This window comes from Thunnus thynnus, chromosome 17 (genome assembly GCF_963924715.1).
Source record: "Thunnus thynnus chromosome 17, fThuThy2.1, whole genome shotgun sequence".
In the NCBI taxonomy this organism is placed as follows: domain Eukaryota; kingdom Metazoa; phylum Chordata; class Actinopteri; order Scombriformes; family Scombridae; genus Thunnus; species Thunnus thynnus.
The window spans coordinates 26520038-26535613 of record NC_089533.1 but is presented as its reverse complement, the minus strand read 5'-3'; the positions used below and the strand labels follow the sequence as shown (position 1 = coordinate 26535613).

Sequence of the window (15576 nt, the reverse complement as noted above, 5' to 3'; positions counted from 1 at the left end):
ATGAACTATCAGCGAGTTGACTGATGATTCAGGTTTCTGCTTGTTTGCAGTTTTGGTTAAGTGTTGCTCCTTCAGTGAAATCTATTGTGACACACTGTTCAAAACTTAATGTCGAGTGTTTTGTTTCCGGTTTGATTATTAATTAATTTTGTTTTGTCTTTACATATATTTGATGAATGTCATCAGTATAGTGTCAGCATAGACACTCGGTGTAAGTAACTTGCTCCCTTTAAGCACATAGCTGATCTACACAACACATGGCAGCTTCAATATATTTTGCCCAGAGACAGAGAAACCAACTAGGAGTCTGAAACTCACTATAAAGCTGTGTAAAGCTGAGGGGAGCTGCAGAGTCGCTGATAATTCTCTGTAGGTTCATCACTACTAGTGACACTTCTCACATCACACACTGTCATTTCATACATTATAGCTGCTTTAAAAGAACCCTGTGGAGTTCTTGACCACTATTAGTACTTTGGAGCAATTTTCTGTGTGTTGCCTTCAGGGCCACTGAACAAATGGATTTTGAACTGTTGTCATGTCATCTCCATGACAACTGCCCAAACTCCATTTGCTGTAGAAGACCATGAGCAGCAGGTAAAAGCTCTAGAAATCCTGGTAAGGTAACCTTGAGTGAAGATGATTTTGTCAAACATTCAACTGTTGTTTGTAGATTTCACTGATAACCAAACATGTCAAAATATCATTGACACTAGATGAGAGATCACCAAAGTCATACTGATTCATGAATGTCCAATCTATCCTATAATTATTGAGATATTTTAGTCTGTAGTGGTGGACTGACTGATCAGCCGTCCATTGCTTGAGTCAAGCTGCCAGCAAGGCCAACAAATCAGATTTTAAAAAATGTCACTAAGAAAAAGTTGATTAATTTCAGAGCTACACAAGAGAACACTTTTCTCACATGTATTGAAAGTGCGTTAATTTCAGGGAAATGCATCCAGCTGTTCTGAAAATATCTGAAAATTGCATAAAATGTGGCATCTCATCTTGAGATGAATTCTGCAAGACATATGAAGTAAAAAAAACATGTAGTTGAGGATACATGTGTGAGAGGAAGGGTTAAGTGTGTTAGTTCAGGAGTGGAGGGGTGTATACTGTGTGTAGATAAAAATGTCTGTTTTTGTGAATATGCCCAAAGCATGTGGACTGTGTTTGTTGCTAGAATGTAATACAGTGTGCCATCTGACTGTGCTGAACTTACTCCACAAGGGTTTGAACAGAAATTCTCCAAAACACATAGAGACACTGAAAATGATGCTTAAAAGCTTTAATGCAAAGAATTTAGTTGAGGAAAGCAGAGTACATGTCATCCAGTGTAAATGACTGCATGGACTGACAGAACAATCCGAGAAGAACTAGAAATAGTAAGGCGGGTTGTCTGGTGAGTCGACTGGACAGCTTCAGCTTCTGGGAAATTTAGACCTTGGCTGAAGCTTTCTAGCTGTGGTGGATGTAACCGTTGATGAAGTCCAGATACTCAGACACTCTGGTGTAGAGGCCAGGGCGGTTACTGAGACCACAGCCTTCAGGACTCTCATAACTCATGATGCCCACCTGCACAAAGTGACCACCAACATAACACGCCAGCGGGCCGCCTTCATCCCCCTGAAGAGGACAAAAAAACACGACCTTCTTTGTGTAAGTGCTTGATTCAGTGTGTAGTTTACCTCTATGTAAAAACATCAGTTACTGTCATGTCAGATTTACTCCCAGCTGCCCACATTCAGCATCTAAGATTGATTTTATGTTGAGAATTGAACTTATATTATATAACTCAACGGACTTAAATAGTAAAACTCACTGTGCAGGTGTCCTTGCCTCCTGCCATGTACCCTGCACACAGCTCTTTAGAAGTCAGCCAAGGATACGTTGCCTTACAATCCTTATCAGAGACGATGGGGATCTTCAGCTCCTGAAGGGTTTCTGGAGACGGCAGTGGAACTGCATGGACACATATAGAATAAGTGATATAATGATGTAGTTTAGTGACCAAGGTATTTGTGGCTGGATGTTTCAACGTTTTTTTGTCTGTGGTAAACTAAGCCTTGAGAGAGGAGATCATATCATTCATAGTGGGTAGGGTCATATCATAGCAGGGTCCATGGTCCAGAATAAAGATAACAACTAAACTCAGTCTGTACACACCTACAGTCCTGAGAGAAACCTAATCAGGCCAAATAAGTGAAAACACCTTTGGAGCCCTAAATTCTGAGAAGGACAAACTAACACATTATATCTCATGTGTTGAATCTGTACAAAAACAGTTTTGGTCACCTACTTGATGTGCAGAACTTACCATCATTCTCAATGTTGCCCCAGCCAGCGATCCAACAGTCAGATGATGCATGAAGGTTGACGTTGGCCTTGGGCAGAGTCACCCATCCACCCTGTCCTTGAGTCACCTTTTTCGTCAGCTCGACCAGGGCGATGTTGTTCACAGAGCCGCCGTTAAAGGATCGGTACTGTGGGTGTTTGATGACACTTCTTACACCCAGGTAACGTGTAGCCATCTCATGCAGCTTGTATGAGCCAACAAAAACCATTGATCGACGCAAGCTAGGTTTACGCTGGCTGGCAACACAAACACACATACACTGTGTTAGTTTTCCTGCATTTTTTGATGACCCTTCATTATGTACATATACCTTAACACACACAACACACTTGTATTCCATTATGTAGGTGGGTTCTGCAAAAGTGGGACATTTAAGCATTGCCTTGTTTTTCCATTTGACTGGATGAAACCAATAATGATTATATATCTACTAGTCACTTATATTTGTGTGACATCATCATTTCATCACAGAAATTCATACAGTCTGGTTGGCGTGTGTTCAAAGTGTAAGGCCAAATAAATTGTACTGGTATTTTTTATAATACAACATCACACTTTGGTGGGTTGTTCTGATACCAGGCTCAATATATTCATATTGACTATGGATCAAACAGCTACAGGTAATGTGAAATGGATTACTCATAGTGATGAACTCACAGAAAATGATCATCCGACTCTGCAGTTCCCTTCAACTTGACGGAGCTCATTGATTTGATTCTCCAGTTTGCAACTTAACTGTTTTGTTTCACTCTCACAGTTCTCACTGTGTAATTTTCAGCTGCAGCAGACAGCTGTGGTCAATGAAAAGGCTCTAAAAACCCACTTTACACTACCTGCTCAGCACCAAACAGCAAATGGACTAATTAGCAACTAGCTGGTGAACATAGTGGAGCATTTAGCAGCCAGATATGTTTCACAGGAGTTGTAAGAGACAAAATTCACAACTTAAAGAGAGTGAATATTGCTTTTACATTTGTAAAGTCACAAGAAACACAACTCCAAATGAATGTTAATATTTCTGTGTGTCTGTTGGATGTGTGAATAACCAACTTTAAACACTGTCAGAGGTGTGTTTACAGCTTGCTGCTCGAAGTAGCCAAAACCTCAGTTATTTTAAAGTTTAAACAAATACAAATTGGCCAGCTACGGCCTTGTATCTTAATTATCTTTATTTTTCTGGGGATTTGTATTTTGAGCCCTGCTTAAGGTGTTAGCGTATTTTATGCAGTATTATTGCAATACTAACAGACAAGGATAATGAGCTGGATCAAGATGTTAAAGCTGTTGTGCTGTAATGTAGATTTTGCTGTAGTTCAGATCAGATCAAGGATGTCAATTTTTTAAAATATTTATTAGTTTTCAGAATCTATGTCCACAACTATTTTAACTTTAGCCTCAGTTACCCATTGTACTTTATGACAAATTATTTATAATATTTTAGTGTTCAAAGATTTATTCACTGGTTAACCAGTTTTCATGGGTTAAAGTAACAGCAGTCACACTTTCATTGAGGTTTGTTGTTACATGAATTGTATTAAAATGTTCAAATGTATATTGATAGTTATTGATTTCAGTATAATTATTAATGTTTTCAAAGAAAGCAATTGAAGTTTTGAATCAATTCAGTAACTTTTAACTTTTCAACAGTAATCAGTTTGCCAGTATTTCTTTCTACCATAAGTCTCCGGGGTAAAAGCCAGCGCAGTGGTGATACAAGCAGTCAGTGTTATGCAGATGATTAGTGTCCTGTGAAAAAAAGACAGTTACACACTTACTCATCCCAGCAGCTTGCAGCAGTCAGCACCCACTGATCGCTGAGGATGGAGCCGCCGCAGCGCCAGTTATCAGTGCCCTCAGATGCTGTGATGTTTATGTGAACCATCCACGGCCATCTGTCCTTTACAGCATCCTTCTTCCCAACGATGGAGCTCTTCACCTCAGCCCCAAGCAAACCTTTAGAAAGATGCAATGATGAAACTTTCTAAGAGTTTTGTTGAGGTAGAAGTATTGAGATGGTTACATTAAGTATAAATTTGTATCTGGAGAAGACTCCAGATATTGATACCATGTTTTCTTAGTTGGCTCTTAAGATTTTTTTATTTCTTTATTTGGTGTTTCAAGAGAAACTATGGTCCACTTTAACACAGTTCTGTAAAGTAACTCATTTTCTTCATCACAGTTTAGTTTGGTCGTCTTTCTGCCGCTGAAACAAATGTATTAAAGAAAATAGTTAAGATTGCATCTAAAATTACTGGTCACTTATTGGTCTTTAAGGTGTATTCTTGTTGCAGCTTAGTTTTCAGGATTTAATGGTACTTTGTGTATTTTAATACGATTTTATTCATATGCTGTGTTGAATATTGTCCTGGCTGTGGAGCTCTATGAGTTTATCAAGGTGAGTTCCTAATGTTTGTTGTAATGGCAATAAAGTTAATTAAACTCTCAATTGAACTCAGCTTAACTACCACATTATGATTTGTAAAAAGGTTTGTCAGTTTATTAAGGTAGCAAATGATATTTTACTAATAAGAGTAGGTATGTTGAAGTTGAAACTCCATTAAATGACTCATCAGTCCTTCTGGTGATATCAGAATAATGTTCTTTAGATGACAAGGAAAACGTTAACCTTGACTCAACTTAAAAATAGATTCACAACTCACACTAAATCCTTTCTAATTAAATCAACACAATGCAGTTTAAATTCTAACTGAAACAGGTGTTTTAAAGTAAAGACACCATTTCAGCAGAGTTGGGATGAACATTTTAAAAACTGTAATAGATCATTCCCTCATTATTAAAGAGTGCAATATTGTGTTGTGACATTTTAGCAGGAGGAGCCAGAGTTTTTAACCATCAGCTCTTAGGTTTTTTAACCAGTCCCTTCTTATAATAAAAGCATTTGACTACAAACACTCACATCGGGAAGCATGTCAACAATCATTATAACTTAATAACTAATTATATGACAACAATGAAATTATGGAAAACACAATGACACCAGTAAAGAAACAGCACCATGAACACATAAAATCAAACTATGTCCATGAGTCTGTGGCCCTGGTGCATGCTGGGAGGATTCCCTACATGCCTACCTCAGGATGCTACGATAGAGACATACAAACTACACATTTTTAGATGAACTCTAATAAGAACGTTTAATATTTGGCCTCCACTGCCAACTTAATTGAATCCAAATAAGAATTAACACATTGGTCAAAATGTACACTGAATGTCTTTCTCACCTCCAGTGTTGTGGATCAGGACCAGCACAGTCAGTAGTTTGCAGAAAGCCATGGCTGTGATGGAGTGAGGCAGTGGCCCTAAGCTTTATACACACAGCTGGAGATAAAATCAGCTTCTAATCAACACTAATCGCCTTCCCTTTCCTCTCAAACCAGAGGTGGAAAAATACATTTACTCAATTGTGCTTTTAATATATTTTATATTCATCTCAAACTTGTAGCATTTTATTTAACAAGGTTATAGATTCAGAACATTTGCTCTTTAAACATAACTCACTGAATGTTTAAACTAGAGTATTTTGGTCAAAAGGAACAGCTGAATTCTCTATTTCATTCATTTAAAAGCAGCTTTTTACAGTAAATTGATATTATGAAGGATATTCTGGCTCTCCTGCCTGTCCTGATCCCAATAATAGTACAAGAAATTCAAAATTATTTTGTTATCATAGTGTTTCTCTAATTTTATTGTTGGAATTAGTCTATCTGCTGCTCAGACTGTTTTTAGTCACCAATATATTGTTGCATAACCCTTTATTTCAACCTTCCCTATTTGAGAGTAATGAACATTATATAAACACTCAATAAATCATTTATAACACACTATCAGGGCCGTGCAGATACCTTTAGAGGGGCAGGTACTCAAAGTTAAAAAGGGGCAGATGGAACAAGACTTTTAAACACCATACACCGATATTACTTACAACATAACATGTTGAATTATAGCAACCCTTATTCAAACAGAATACAACATGGAGTCTTACAACAAATCGCATCATAGTATATCATTGTCCCCACCTGATGATATCGGAGGGGGACCATGATTCTCTCTCTATTGTCTGTGTGTGTGTTCTGTTGGCAGTACCTTGTTCTTTTCAATTTAAAGTCACAACAGTCTTATTCAGCAGCGCAAAAATCACACTCAGCTGTCTCATCTCAACTATCAAATAGCATCTCAAACGTTCCTGATGATGTTACTCCAACATGAAAATGATATTTGTCATTATAACAGCAATAATAAACGCCAAGATGACTACACACGTAGCAATCCAAACATTCACTTATCTGTGCACATCTCTCACAAAAAAGTTTACACAATTTCAAAACAAAAACAAGGGCAGAAACATTCATAAACTGAATATGATGACACATCAAACTGTACACTAAACAGAGCTCTCTGTCAGTATTTTTATTTATCTCTTCTTTTTAATAACCTCCACCTCTTCTTACAGCCATGTGAACTGTAGCTGCTATGCAGATCAGCCAAGGTACTAAAAACCACAGTGATACATTTGTACCTCATAACCATCACTTCATAGTATGTTGAGTATCACCAGTATGACCTAAGGCACACATGTTTTACCTGATGGGGTACAGAGTACAGTTGCTGTTGAGGGGGTTGCTGGGGAGGTTGCTGCCGTCATAGGATGCTTTTCATTACGCTAACATGTCGTTTCCCTCACTTCTATGTCTTCGCGAGGATGGAAGAATTTAATTCACCAAACAGGACGTCCTCGCTCACTCTAGTGTCATTTTGAGGAGACGGTGTATGTAGAAGTCAGCTTTAAATATGTAGAACTTATTAAGTAACAGTTTAAACTCTAAAGTTTGAATCGAAAATCTATTCATACAATTAATTAGCCTAATACTTTACACTGTTACTTAATAATGTATACATAGTGATAGCTGGAAGGAAAACACCTGATAACTGCTCCAATTTGTATCATTTGATTATAGATCTATAGCATCGTCTGGCTGTCACAGAATGAGACACAAATAGACGATTTAAACCCGTTAATTACTGAACGAACAGAACCGATATAAAGGAACAATAAAAACAGCTGTAGCCTGCAGAATATGTCTGAATAAAACGTTGCTTATTTAGTTTGTGAAAATCTGACGTGATGATTTTGTAGGAGACACACTGAAACGGAGAAGAAGAAAGGAGAAGCCTTTTGGCTTATGGAGAAAAGAAAAGAAAGTCACAAGTTTTGAGAGTGTTTTTTGTGATTGATTCATGATTCAGTAATTTTCATTTTATGAATAAATATGATCAGCTGCTGTTGGTACTTTCATTCCTGTCCCACAGGTAGTTTTGCTGATCTGCTGTATGACGACAACAGCCGACTGTTTACTGTCCCGTCAGATCAGCTGACCAATCAATACACACATTACATACATAGCGTAATGAAAAGCACCCATACTTTTTCCACTCAAGCAGCACACTGTGGTGAGCTGGTGGCTAACTGAACAGGCTGTACAACAAACGTGCACGTTCACTTCACTTCGTCTTGTAAATACACCAAACAACGCGCACATAACACCGCTGCAAAACCCCGCTTACCGGCAGCTGAAGTTCTCCCTTTTTAGAGCGAAATGAAATTCTCCCGCTGAGCGTCTGTCTGCAGCGTCCCTGGTTGCCGCAGCAACTCAGTTACGCCTGTTAGGGTACGTCACGGATGACCTCAGGTGAAAGGTCATCATGTGACTGACGGCAGCGGTCATGACGGTCATTTTATTAGGGCCTGAGCCCCAAAGGAGCGAAGACCCTCTTGTATCTGTTGTGGTTCTTTCTTTCTTTCTTTCTCTCTTATCTCGCCGTTTCAAACCTAAATTTGACCCCCTACACATGTTGAAAAACTCTCCAAATGTGGTACGCACATCAGGTCTGGTGAAAAATTTGATAAAATGTGAAAATTATCCCCCAAAGTGCCAAAATGAGTCCTATAGCGCCACCTATGTATCTAATATGGCAGCCACGGCCTGTAGGAATGTCGTAGAGAGATCGAACCAAAACTCAATTATTCGTCTCATCAAGACCTACAAATCATATGCTGACACCCTTCCCTAAATCCAACAGGAAGTCCGCAATATGCCCATCAAAGTACGACTTTGTGCCAATTTTGGACCCCCAAGAAACGCTATCTCCTCCTAGGGCGTTATGGTATCGGCTTCAAACTTTAATACATGACTTATCACACTGTGCTGAACAAGTTATCAAAAACTTTGTAATAACTCGACCAGTTTAGATATTATAAGCCCCGAAAGTTGAAGTGCCACATCGCACCTTACAATGTAAACCAATGGGGAGGCAATCTCTGAGCATGAACTTTGTGCCAAACTGAGGCGTCTGACATCTAAACTATAAGTCAGACCACTTTCAAACCCGTATGACTGGATTCACGACGAAAATTCCTATATGAATGTGATTTTTAATGTGAGATTTGGCCAAAGTCATGGGATTTATGAAGATATTTCCACTAGAAGACTGCTCTGAAATCCTTCTCTCCAGCTGAGAGGGAGAGGGAGGGAAGAAAGTGGGGGGATGGGTGTCACGTTAAATGGAGCTCATTTTTGAAGGATACAGCAGAAAGGTCTATATACATACAGTACATTTATACAAACTTTGTATGAAGTTTGGTGTTATTATCATTCATTTTACAATAATTATGAGTCTTATATGTATAATTCAGCAGTGAGGGTGACCTATGAGGGGAAGGGGAAAATGGAGTGAGAGTGACTGTAACTGATGTATAAACAGTTAGTGAAAGCTTGATAACAGTATACTGTGACTGTACACACATGAACTATTATTTATTAAATGTTAATAAATAATCATTCACACTTTAAAATAGTTTGAAAATGTGTTCAAAACTCATGAATACATGAAACAAGCTATCATTATTCTGTCAAACCATTATTGTGAATTAAGTGTTTGTATCCTGCTTATAAATGTTAAATATGGGTTTAAAATGACCAGAAAGGCACAGATCGTTTAGAAAAAGATCTTCTCTTTTTAATATCACAAGACACCGCACTCATTGTATGAATTAAATTCCCAGCTAGAGTGTCTCCTGTAAAAACAAACACAAACGTTACTTTTAGATGAGTTGCATATGCTCTTGTCTATCTGTTATTTACAGGTCGTTGGTGCAAATGGACTGGCTTTTGGCAAGTTTCTGTTTTATAAAAGCACTGACTGAAGCTGGGTTCTCCTTTACACATGTTTTTCAACTCAATTAAAGATTAATTATCACATCTACATCTGAAGTGTAGAATAAATAAAGGGACAAATGGCAGTGTAAGCCAGTATTAGACATAAAGTGAAAGAAGTGCTGACTGTGAAACGACAGTCAATAGAGATGCATCACTCTCTTCCAGACAGACCAGCATCAGTATAATGTCAGTATAGACACTCTGTGTAAGTAACTTGCTCCCTTTAAGCATATAGCTGATCTACAGAACACATGGCAGCTTCAATATATTTTGCCCAGAGACAGAGAAACCAACTGGGAGTCTGAAACTCAATATAAAGCTGTGTAAAGCTGAGGGGAGCTGCAGAGTCGCTGATAATTCTCTGTAGGTTCATCACTACTAGTGACACTTCTCACATCACACACTGTCATTTCATACATTATAGCTGCTTTAAAAGAACCCTGTGGAGTTCTTGACCACTATTAGTACTTTGGAGCAATTTTCTGTGTGTTGCCTTCAGGGCCACTGAGCAAATGGATTTTGAACTGTTGTCATGTCATCTCCATGACAACTGCACAAACTCCATTTGCTGTGGAAGACCATGAGCTGCAGGTAAAAGCTTTAGAAATCCCGGTAAGGTAACCTTGAGTGAAGATGATTTTGTCAAACATTCAATTGTTGTTTGTAGATTTCACTGATAACAAAACGTTATATTATCATTGACACTAGATGAGAGATCACTAAACTCATACTGATTCATGAATGTCCAATCTATCTTATAATTATTGAGATATTTTAGTCTGTAGTGGTGGACTGACTGATCAGCCGTCCATTGCTTGAGTCAAGCTGCCAGCAAGGCCAACAAATCAGATTTTAAAAAATGTCACTAAGAAAAAGTTGATTAATTTCAGAGCTACACAAGAGAACACTTTTCTCACATGTATTGAAAGTGCGTTAATTTCAGGGAAATGCATCCAGCTGTTCTGAAAATATCTGAAAAATGCATAAAATGTGGCATCTCATCTTGAGATGAATTCTGCAAGACATATGAAGTAAAAGAAACATGTAGTTGAGGATACATGTGTGAGAGGAAGGGTTAGTGTGTTAGTTCAGGAGTGGAGGGGTGTATACTGTGTGTAGATAAAAATGTCTGTTTTTGTGAATATGCCCAAAGCATGTGGACTGTGTTTGTTGCTAGAATGAAATACAGTGTGCCATCTGACTGTGCTGAACTTACTCCACAAGGGTTTGAACAGAAATTCTCCAAAACACATAGAGACACTGAAAATGATGCTTAAAAGCTTTAATGCAAAGAATTTAGTTGAGGAAAGCAGAGTACATGTCATCCAGTGTAAATGACTGCATGGACTGACAGAACAATCCAAGAAAAACTAGAAAGAGTAAGGCGGGTTGTCTGGTGAGTCGACTTTAGACCTCAGCTGAAGCTTCCTCGCCGCGGTGGATGTAACTGTTGATGAAGTCCAGATACTCAGACACTCTGGTGTAGAGGCCAGGGCCCTCACTGCGTTTACAGCTCTCATAACTCACAATGCCCGCCTGCACAAAGCGACCACCAACACTACACGCCAGCGGGCCGCCTTCATCCCCCTGAAGAACACAAAAAAAACATGATGTTCATTGTGTAAGTGCTTGATTCAGTGTGTAGTTTACCTCTATGTAAAAACATCAATTACTGTCATGTCAGATTTACTCCCAGCTGCCCACATTCAGCATCTAAGATTGATTTTATGTTGAGAATTGAACTTATATTATATAACTCAATGGACTTAAATAGTAAAACTCACCGTGCAGGTGTCCTTGTCTCTTGCCTTGTCCCCTGCACACAGCTCTTTAGAAGTCAGCCAAGGATACGTTGCCTTACAATCCTTATCAGAGACGATGGGGATCTTCAGCTCCTGAAGGGTTTCTGGAGACGGCAGTGGAGCTGCATGGACACATATAGAATAAGTGATATAATGATGTAGTTTAGTGACCGAGGTATTTGTGGCTTGATGTTTCAATGTTTTTCTGTCTGTGGTAAACTAAGCCTTGAGAGAGGAGATCATATCATTCATAGTGGGTAGGGTCATATCATAGTAGGGTCCATGGTCCATATTAACCAGCCATTTTGCCAATAAGGAGCCCACACAGCTGCACTAGCTGCTCAGGGTTGTTTGGGCTGAGCTCTGCTGTCACTGACATGACACATTAAAACTCAATATGTTCAATTTTCCCTTCCAAATAAGTGCAACAAAACTAACAGGAGAGAGAGGGAGATTACAATAATTTAAAAAATATATATAGAATAAAGATAACAACTAAACTCAGTCTGTACACACCTACAGTCCTGAGAGAAACCTAATCAGGCCAAATAAGTGAAAACACCTTTGGAGCCCTAAATTCTGAGAAGAACAAACTAACACATTATATCTCATGTGTTGAATCTGTACAAAAACAGTTTTGGTCACCTACTTGATGTGCAGAACTTACCATCATTCTTAATGTTGCCCCAGCCAGCGATCCAACAGTCAGATGATGCATGAAGGTTGACGTTGGCCTTGGGCAGAGTCACCCGTCCACCCTGTCCTTTAGTCAACTTTTTCTTCAACCAGACCAGGGCGATGTTGTTCTGATAGCCTCCGCCAAAGGATCGGTACTGAGGGTGTTTGTAGACATCATTTATACCCACATAACGTGTAGCCGCCTCATGCAGCTTGTATGAGCCAACAAAAACCAGTGATCGACGCAAGTCAGGATTACGCTGGCTGGCAACACAAACACACATATACTGTGTTAGTTTTTCAGCATTTTTTGATGACCCTTCATTATGTACATATACCTTAACACACACAACACACTTGTATTGCAGTATGTAGGTGGGTTCTGCAAAAGTGGGGCATTTAAGCATTGCCTTGTTTTTCCATTTGACTGGATGAAACCAATAATGATTATATATCTATTAGTCACTTATATTTGTGTGACATCATCATTGTGGGTGTGACAGAAATTCATAGAGTCTGGTTGGCGTGTGTTCAGGCAAAGTGTAAGGCCAAATGAATTGTACTGATATTTTTATAATACAACATCACACTTTGGTGGGTTGTTCTGATACCAGGCTCAATATATTCATATTGACTATGGATCAAACAGCTACAGGTAATGTGAAATGGATTACTCATAGTGATGAACTCACAGAAAATGATCATCCGACTCTGCAGTTCCCTTCAACTCGACGGAGCTCATTGATTTGATTCTCCAGTTTACAACTTAACTGTTTTGTTTCACTCTCACAGTTCTCACTGTGTAATATTCAGCTGCAGCATATTTTTCACAGGAGTTGTTAAAGACAAAATTCACAACTTAAAGAGAGTGAATATTGCTTTTACATTGGTAAAGTCACAAGAAACACAACTCCAAATGAATGTTAATATTTCTGTGTGTCTGTTGGATGTGTGAATAACCAACTTTAAACACTGTCAGAGGTGTGTTTACAGCTTGCTGCTCGAAGTGGCCAAAACCTCAGTTATTTTAAAGTTTAAACAAATACAAATTGGCCAGCTACGGCCTTGTATCTTAATCATCTTTATTTTTCTGGGGATTTGTATTTTGAGCCCTGCTTAAGGTGTTAGCATATTTTATGCAGTATTATTGCAATACTAACAGATAAGGATAATGAGCTGGATCAAGATGTTAAAGCTGTTGTGCTGTAATGTAGATTTTGCTGTAGTTCAGATCAGATCAAGGATGTCAAATTTTGTACCATATTTATTAGTTTTCAGAATCTATGTCCACAACTATTTTAACTTTAGCCTCAGTTACCCATTGTATTTTATGACAAATTATTTATAATATTTTAGTGTTCAAAGATTTATTTACTGGTTAACCAGTTTTCATGGGTTAAAGTAACAGCAGTCACACTTTCATTGAGGTTTGTTGTTACATGAATTGTATTAAAATGTTCAAATGTATATTGATAGTTATTGATTTCAGTATAATTATTAATGTTTTCAAAGAAAGCAATTGAAGTTTTGAATCAATTCAGTAACTTTTAACTTTTCAACAGTAATCAGTTTGCCAGTATTTCTTTCTACCATAAGTCTCCGGGGTAAAAGCCAGCGCAGTGGTGATACAAGCAATCAGTGTTATGCAGATGATTAGTGTCCTGTGAAAAAAAGACAGTTACACACTTACTCATCCCAGCAGCTTGCAGCAGTCAGCACCCACTGATCGCTGGCGATGGAGCCGCCGCAGCGCCACTTATCGTGGCCATCAGATGCTGTGATGTTTATGTGAACCATCCACGGCCATCTGTCCTTTACAGCATCCTTCCCCCCAACGATGGAGCTCTTCACCTCAGCCCCAAGCAAACCTTTAGAAAGATGCAATGATGAAACTTTCTAAAAGTTATGTTGAGGTAGAAGTATTGAGATGGTTACATTAAGTATAAAGTTGAAAGTATTTGACATATTTGACAAATCAGACATTGTCTTTGGTTGAATCTACAGTCTGGTCACTACAGGAAGAGATGCTGTGTAAATAGTTTGCACAGATCAACCTAAAATGTCCAGGTATGTTGTTTTGCCAGAGAAGACTCCAGATATTGATACCATGTTTTTCGTAGTTGGCTCTTAAGATTTTTTTATTTCTTTATTTGGTGTTTCAAGAGAAACTATGGTCCACTTTAACACAGTTCTGTGAAGTAACTCATTTTCTTCATCACAGTTTAGTTTGGTCGTCTTTCTGCCGCTGAAACAAATGTATTAAAGAAAATAGTTAATATTGCATCTAAAATTACTGGTCACTTATTGGTCTTTAAGGTGTATTCTTGTTGCAGCTTAGTTTTCAGGATTTAATGGTACTTTGTGTATTTTAATACGATTTTATTCATATGCTGTGTTGAATATTGTCCTGGCTGTGGAGCTCTATGAGTTTATCAAGGTGAGTTCCTAATGTTTGTTGTAATGGCAATAAAGTTAATTAAACTCTAAATTGAACTCAGCATTACTACCACATTATGACTTGTAAAAAGGTTTGTCAGTTTATTAAGGTAGCAAATTATATTTTACTAATAAGAGTAGGTATGTTGAAGTTGAAACTCCATTAAATGACTCATCAGTCCTTCTGGTGATATTAGAATAATGTTCTTTAGATGACAAGGAAAACGTTAACCTTGACTCAACTTAAAAATAGATTCACAACTCACACTAAATCCTTTCTAATTAAATCAACACAATGCAGTTTAAATTCTAACTGGAACAGGTGTTTATAAGTAAAGGCACCATTTCAGCAGAGTTGGGATGAACATTTTAAAAACTGTAATAGATCATTCCCTCATTATTAAAGAGTGCAATATTGTGTTGTGACATTTTGGCAGGAGGAGCCAGAGTTTTTAACCATCAGCTCTTAGGTTTTTTAACCAGTCCCTTCTTATAATAAAAGCATTTGACTACAAACACTCATATCGGGAAGCATGTCAACAATCATTATAACTTAATAACTAATTATATGACAACAATGAAATTATGGAAAACACAATGACACCAGTAAAGAAACAGCACCATGAACACATAAAATCAAACTATGTCCATGAGTCTGTGGCCCTGGTGCACGCTGGGAGGATTCCCTACATGCCTACCTCAGGATGCTACGATAGAGACATACAAACTACACATTTTTAGATGAACTCTAATAAGAACGTTTAATATTTGGCCTCCACTGCCAACTTAATTGAATCCAAATAAGAATTAACACATTGGTCAAAATGTACACTGAATGTCTTTCTCACCTCCAGTGTTGTGGATCAGGACCAGCACAGTCAGTAGTTTGCAGAAAGCCATGGCTGTGATGGAGTGAGGCAGTGGCCCTAACCTTTATACACACAGCTGGAGATAAAATCAGCTTCTAATCAACACTAATCGCCTTCCCTTTCCTCTCAAACCAGAGGTGTGAAAGTACATTTACTCAATTATTGTCAAGTACAAATTGCAAATACACGTATTTTGC

At 38.2% G+C, this 15576-nt stretch overlaps 1 protein-coding gene and 1 pseudogene across 1 annotated transcript; both read right to left on the bottom strand.

Annotated features, from left to right (window-relative positions):
- Positions 1–1276: 1276 nt before the first annotated feature.
- Positions 1277–5698, bottom strand: LOC137200804 (brain-specific serine protease 4-like; annotated as a pseudogene).
- A 5163-nt stretch (positions 5699–10861) lies between these two features.
- On the bottom strand, positions 10862–15501 carry LOC137200805 (tryptase-2-like). The gene is made up of 5 exons (XM_067615447.1): positions 15359–15501; positions 13765–13942; positions 12064–12338; positions 11379–11518; positions 10862–11181 (listed from the first exon to the last, which is right to left on the bottom strand). Exons 1-5 carry the CDS (start codon positions 15408–15410, stop codon positions 11002–11004), a joined length of 825 nt encoding a protein of 274 aa, XP_067471548.1. The 5' UTR covers positions 15411–15501; the 3' UTR covers positions 10862–11001.
- Positions 15502–15576: the final 75 nt, after the last annotated feature.

Coding starts and splice junctions, on each gene's coding strand:
- LOC137200805 (XM_067615447.1), bottom strand. CDS start 15,410: ATGGCTTTCTGCAAACTACTGACTGTGCTGGTCCTGATCCACAACACT. Junction 12,339..13,764: donor GCTGCAAGCTGCTGGGATGA/GTAAGTGTGTAA, acceptor TTGTGTTGCCAG/CCAGCGTAATCCTGACTTGC. Junction 11,519..12,063: donor GGGCAACATTAAGAATGATG/GTAAGTTCTGCA, acceptor GTGTCCATGCAG/CTCCACTGCCGTCTCCAGAA.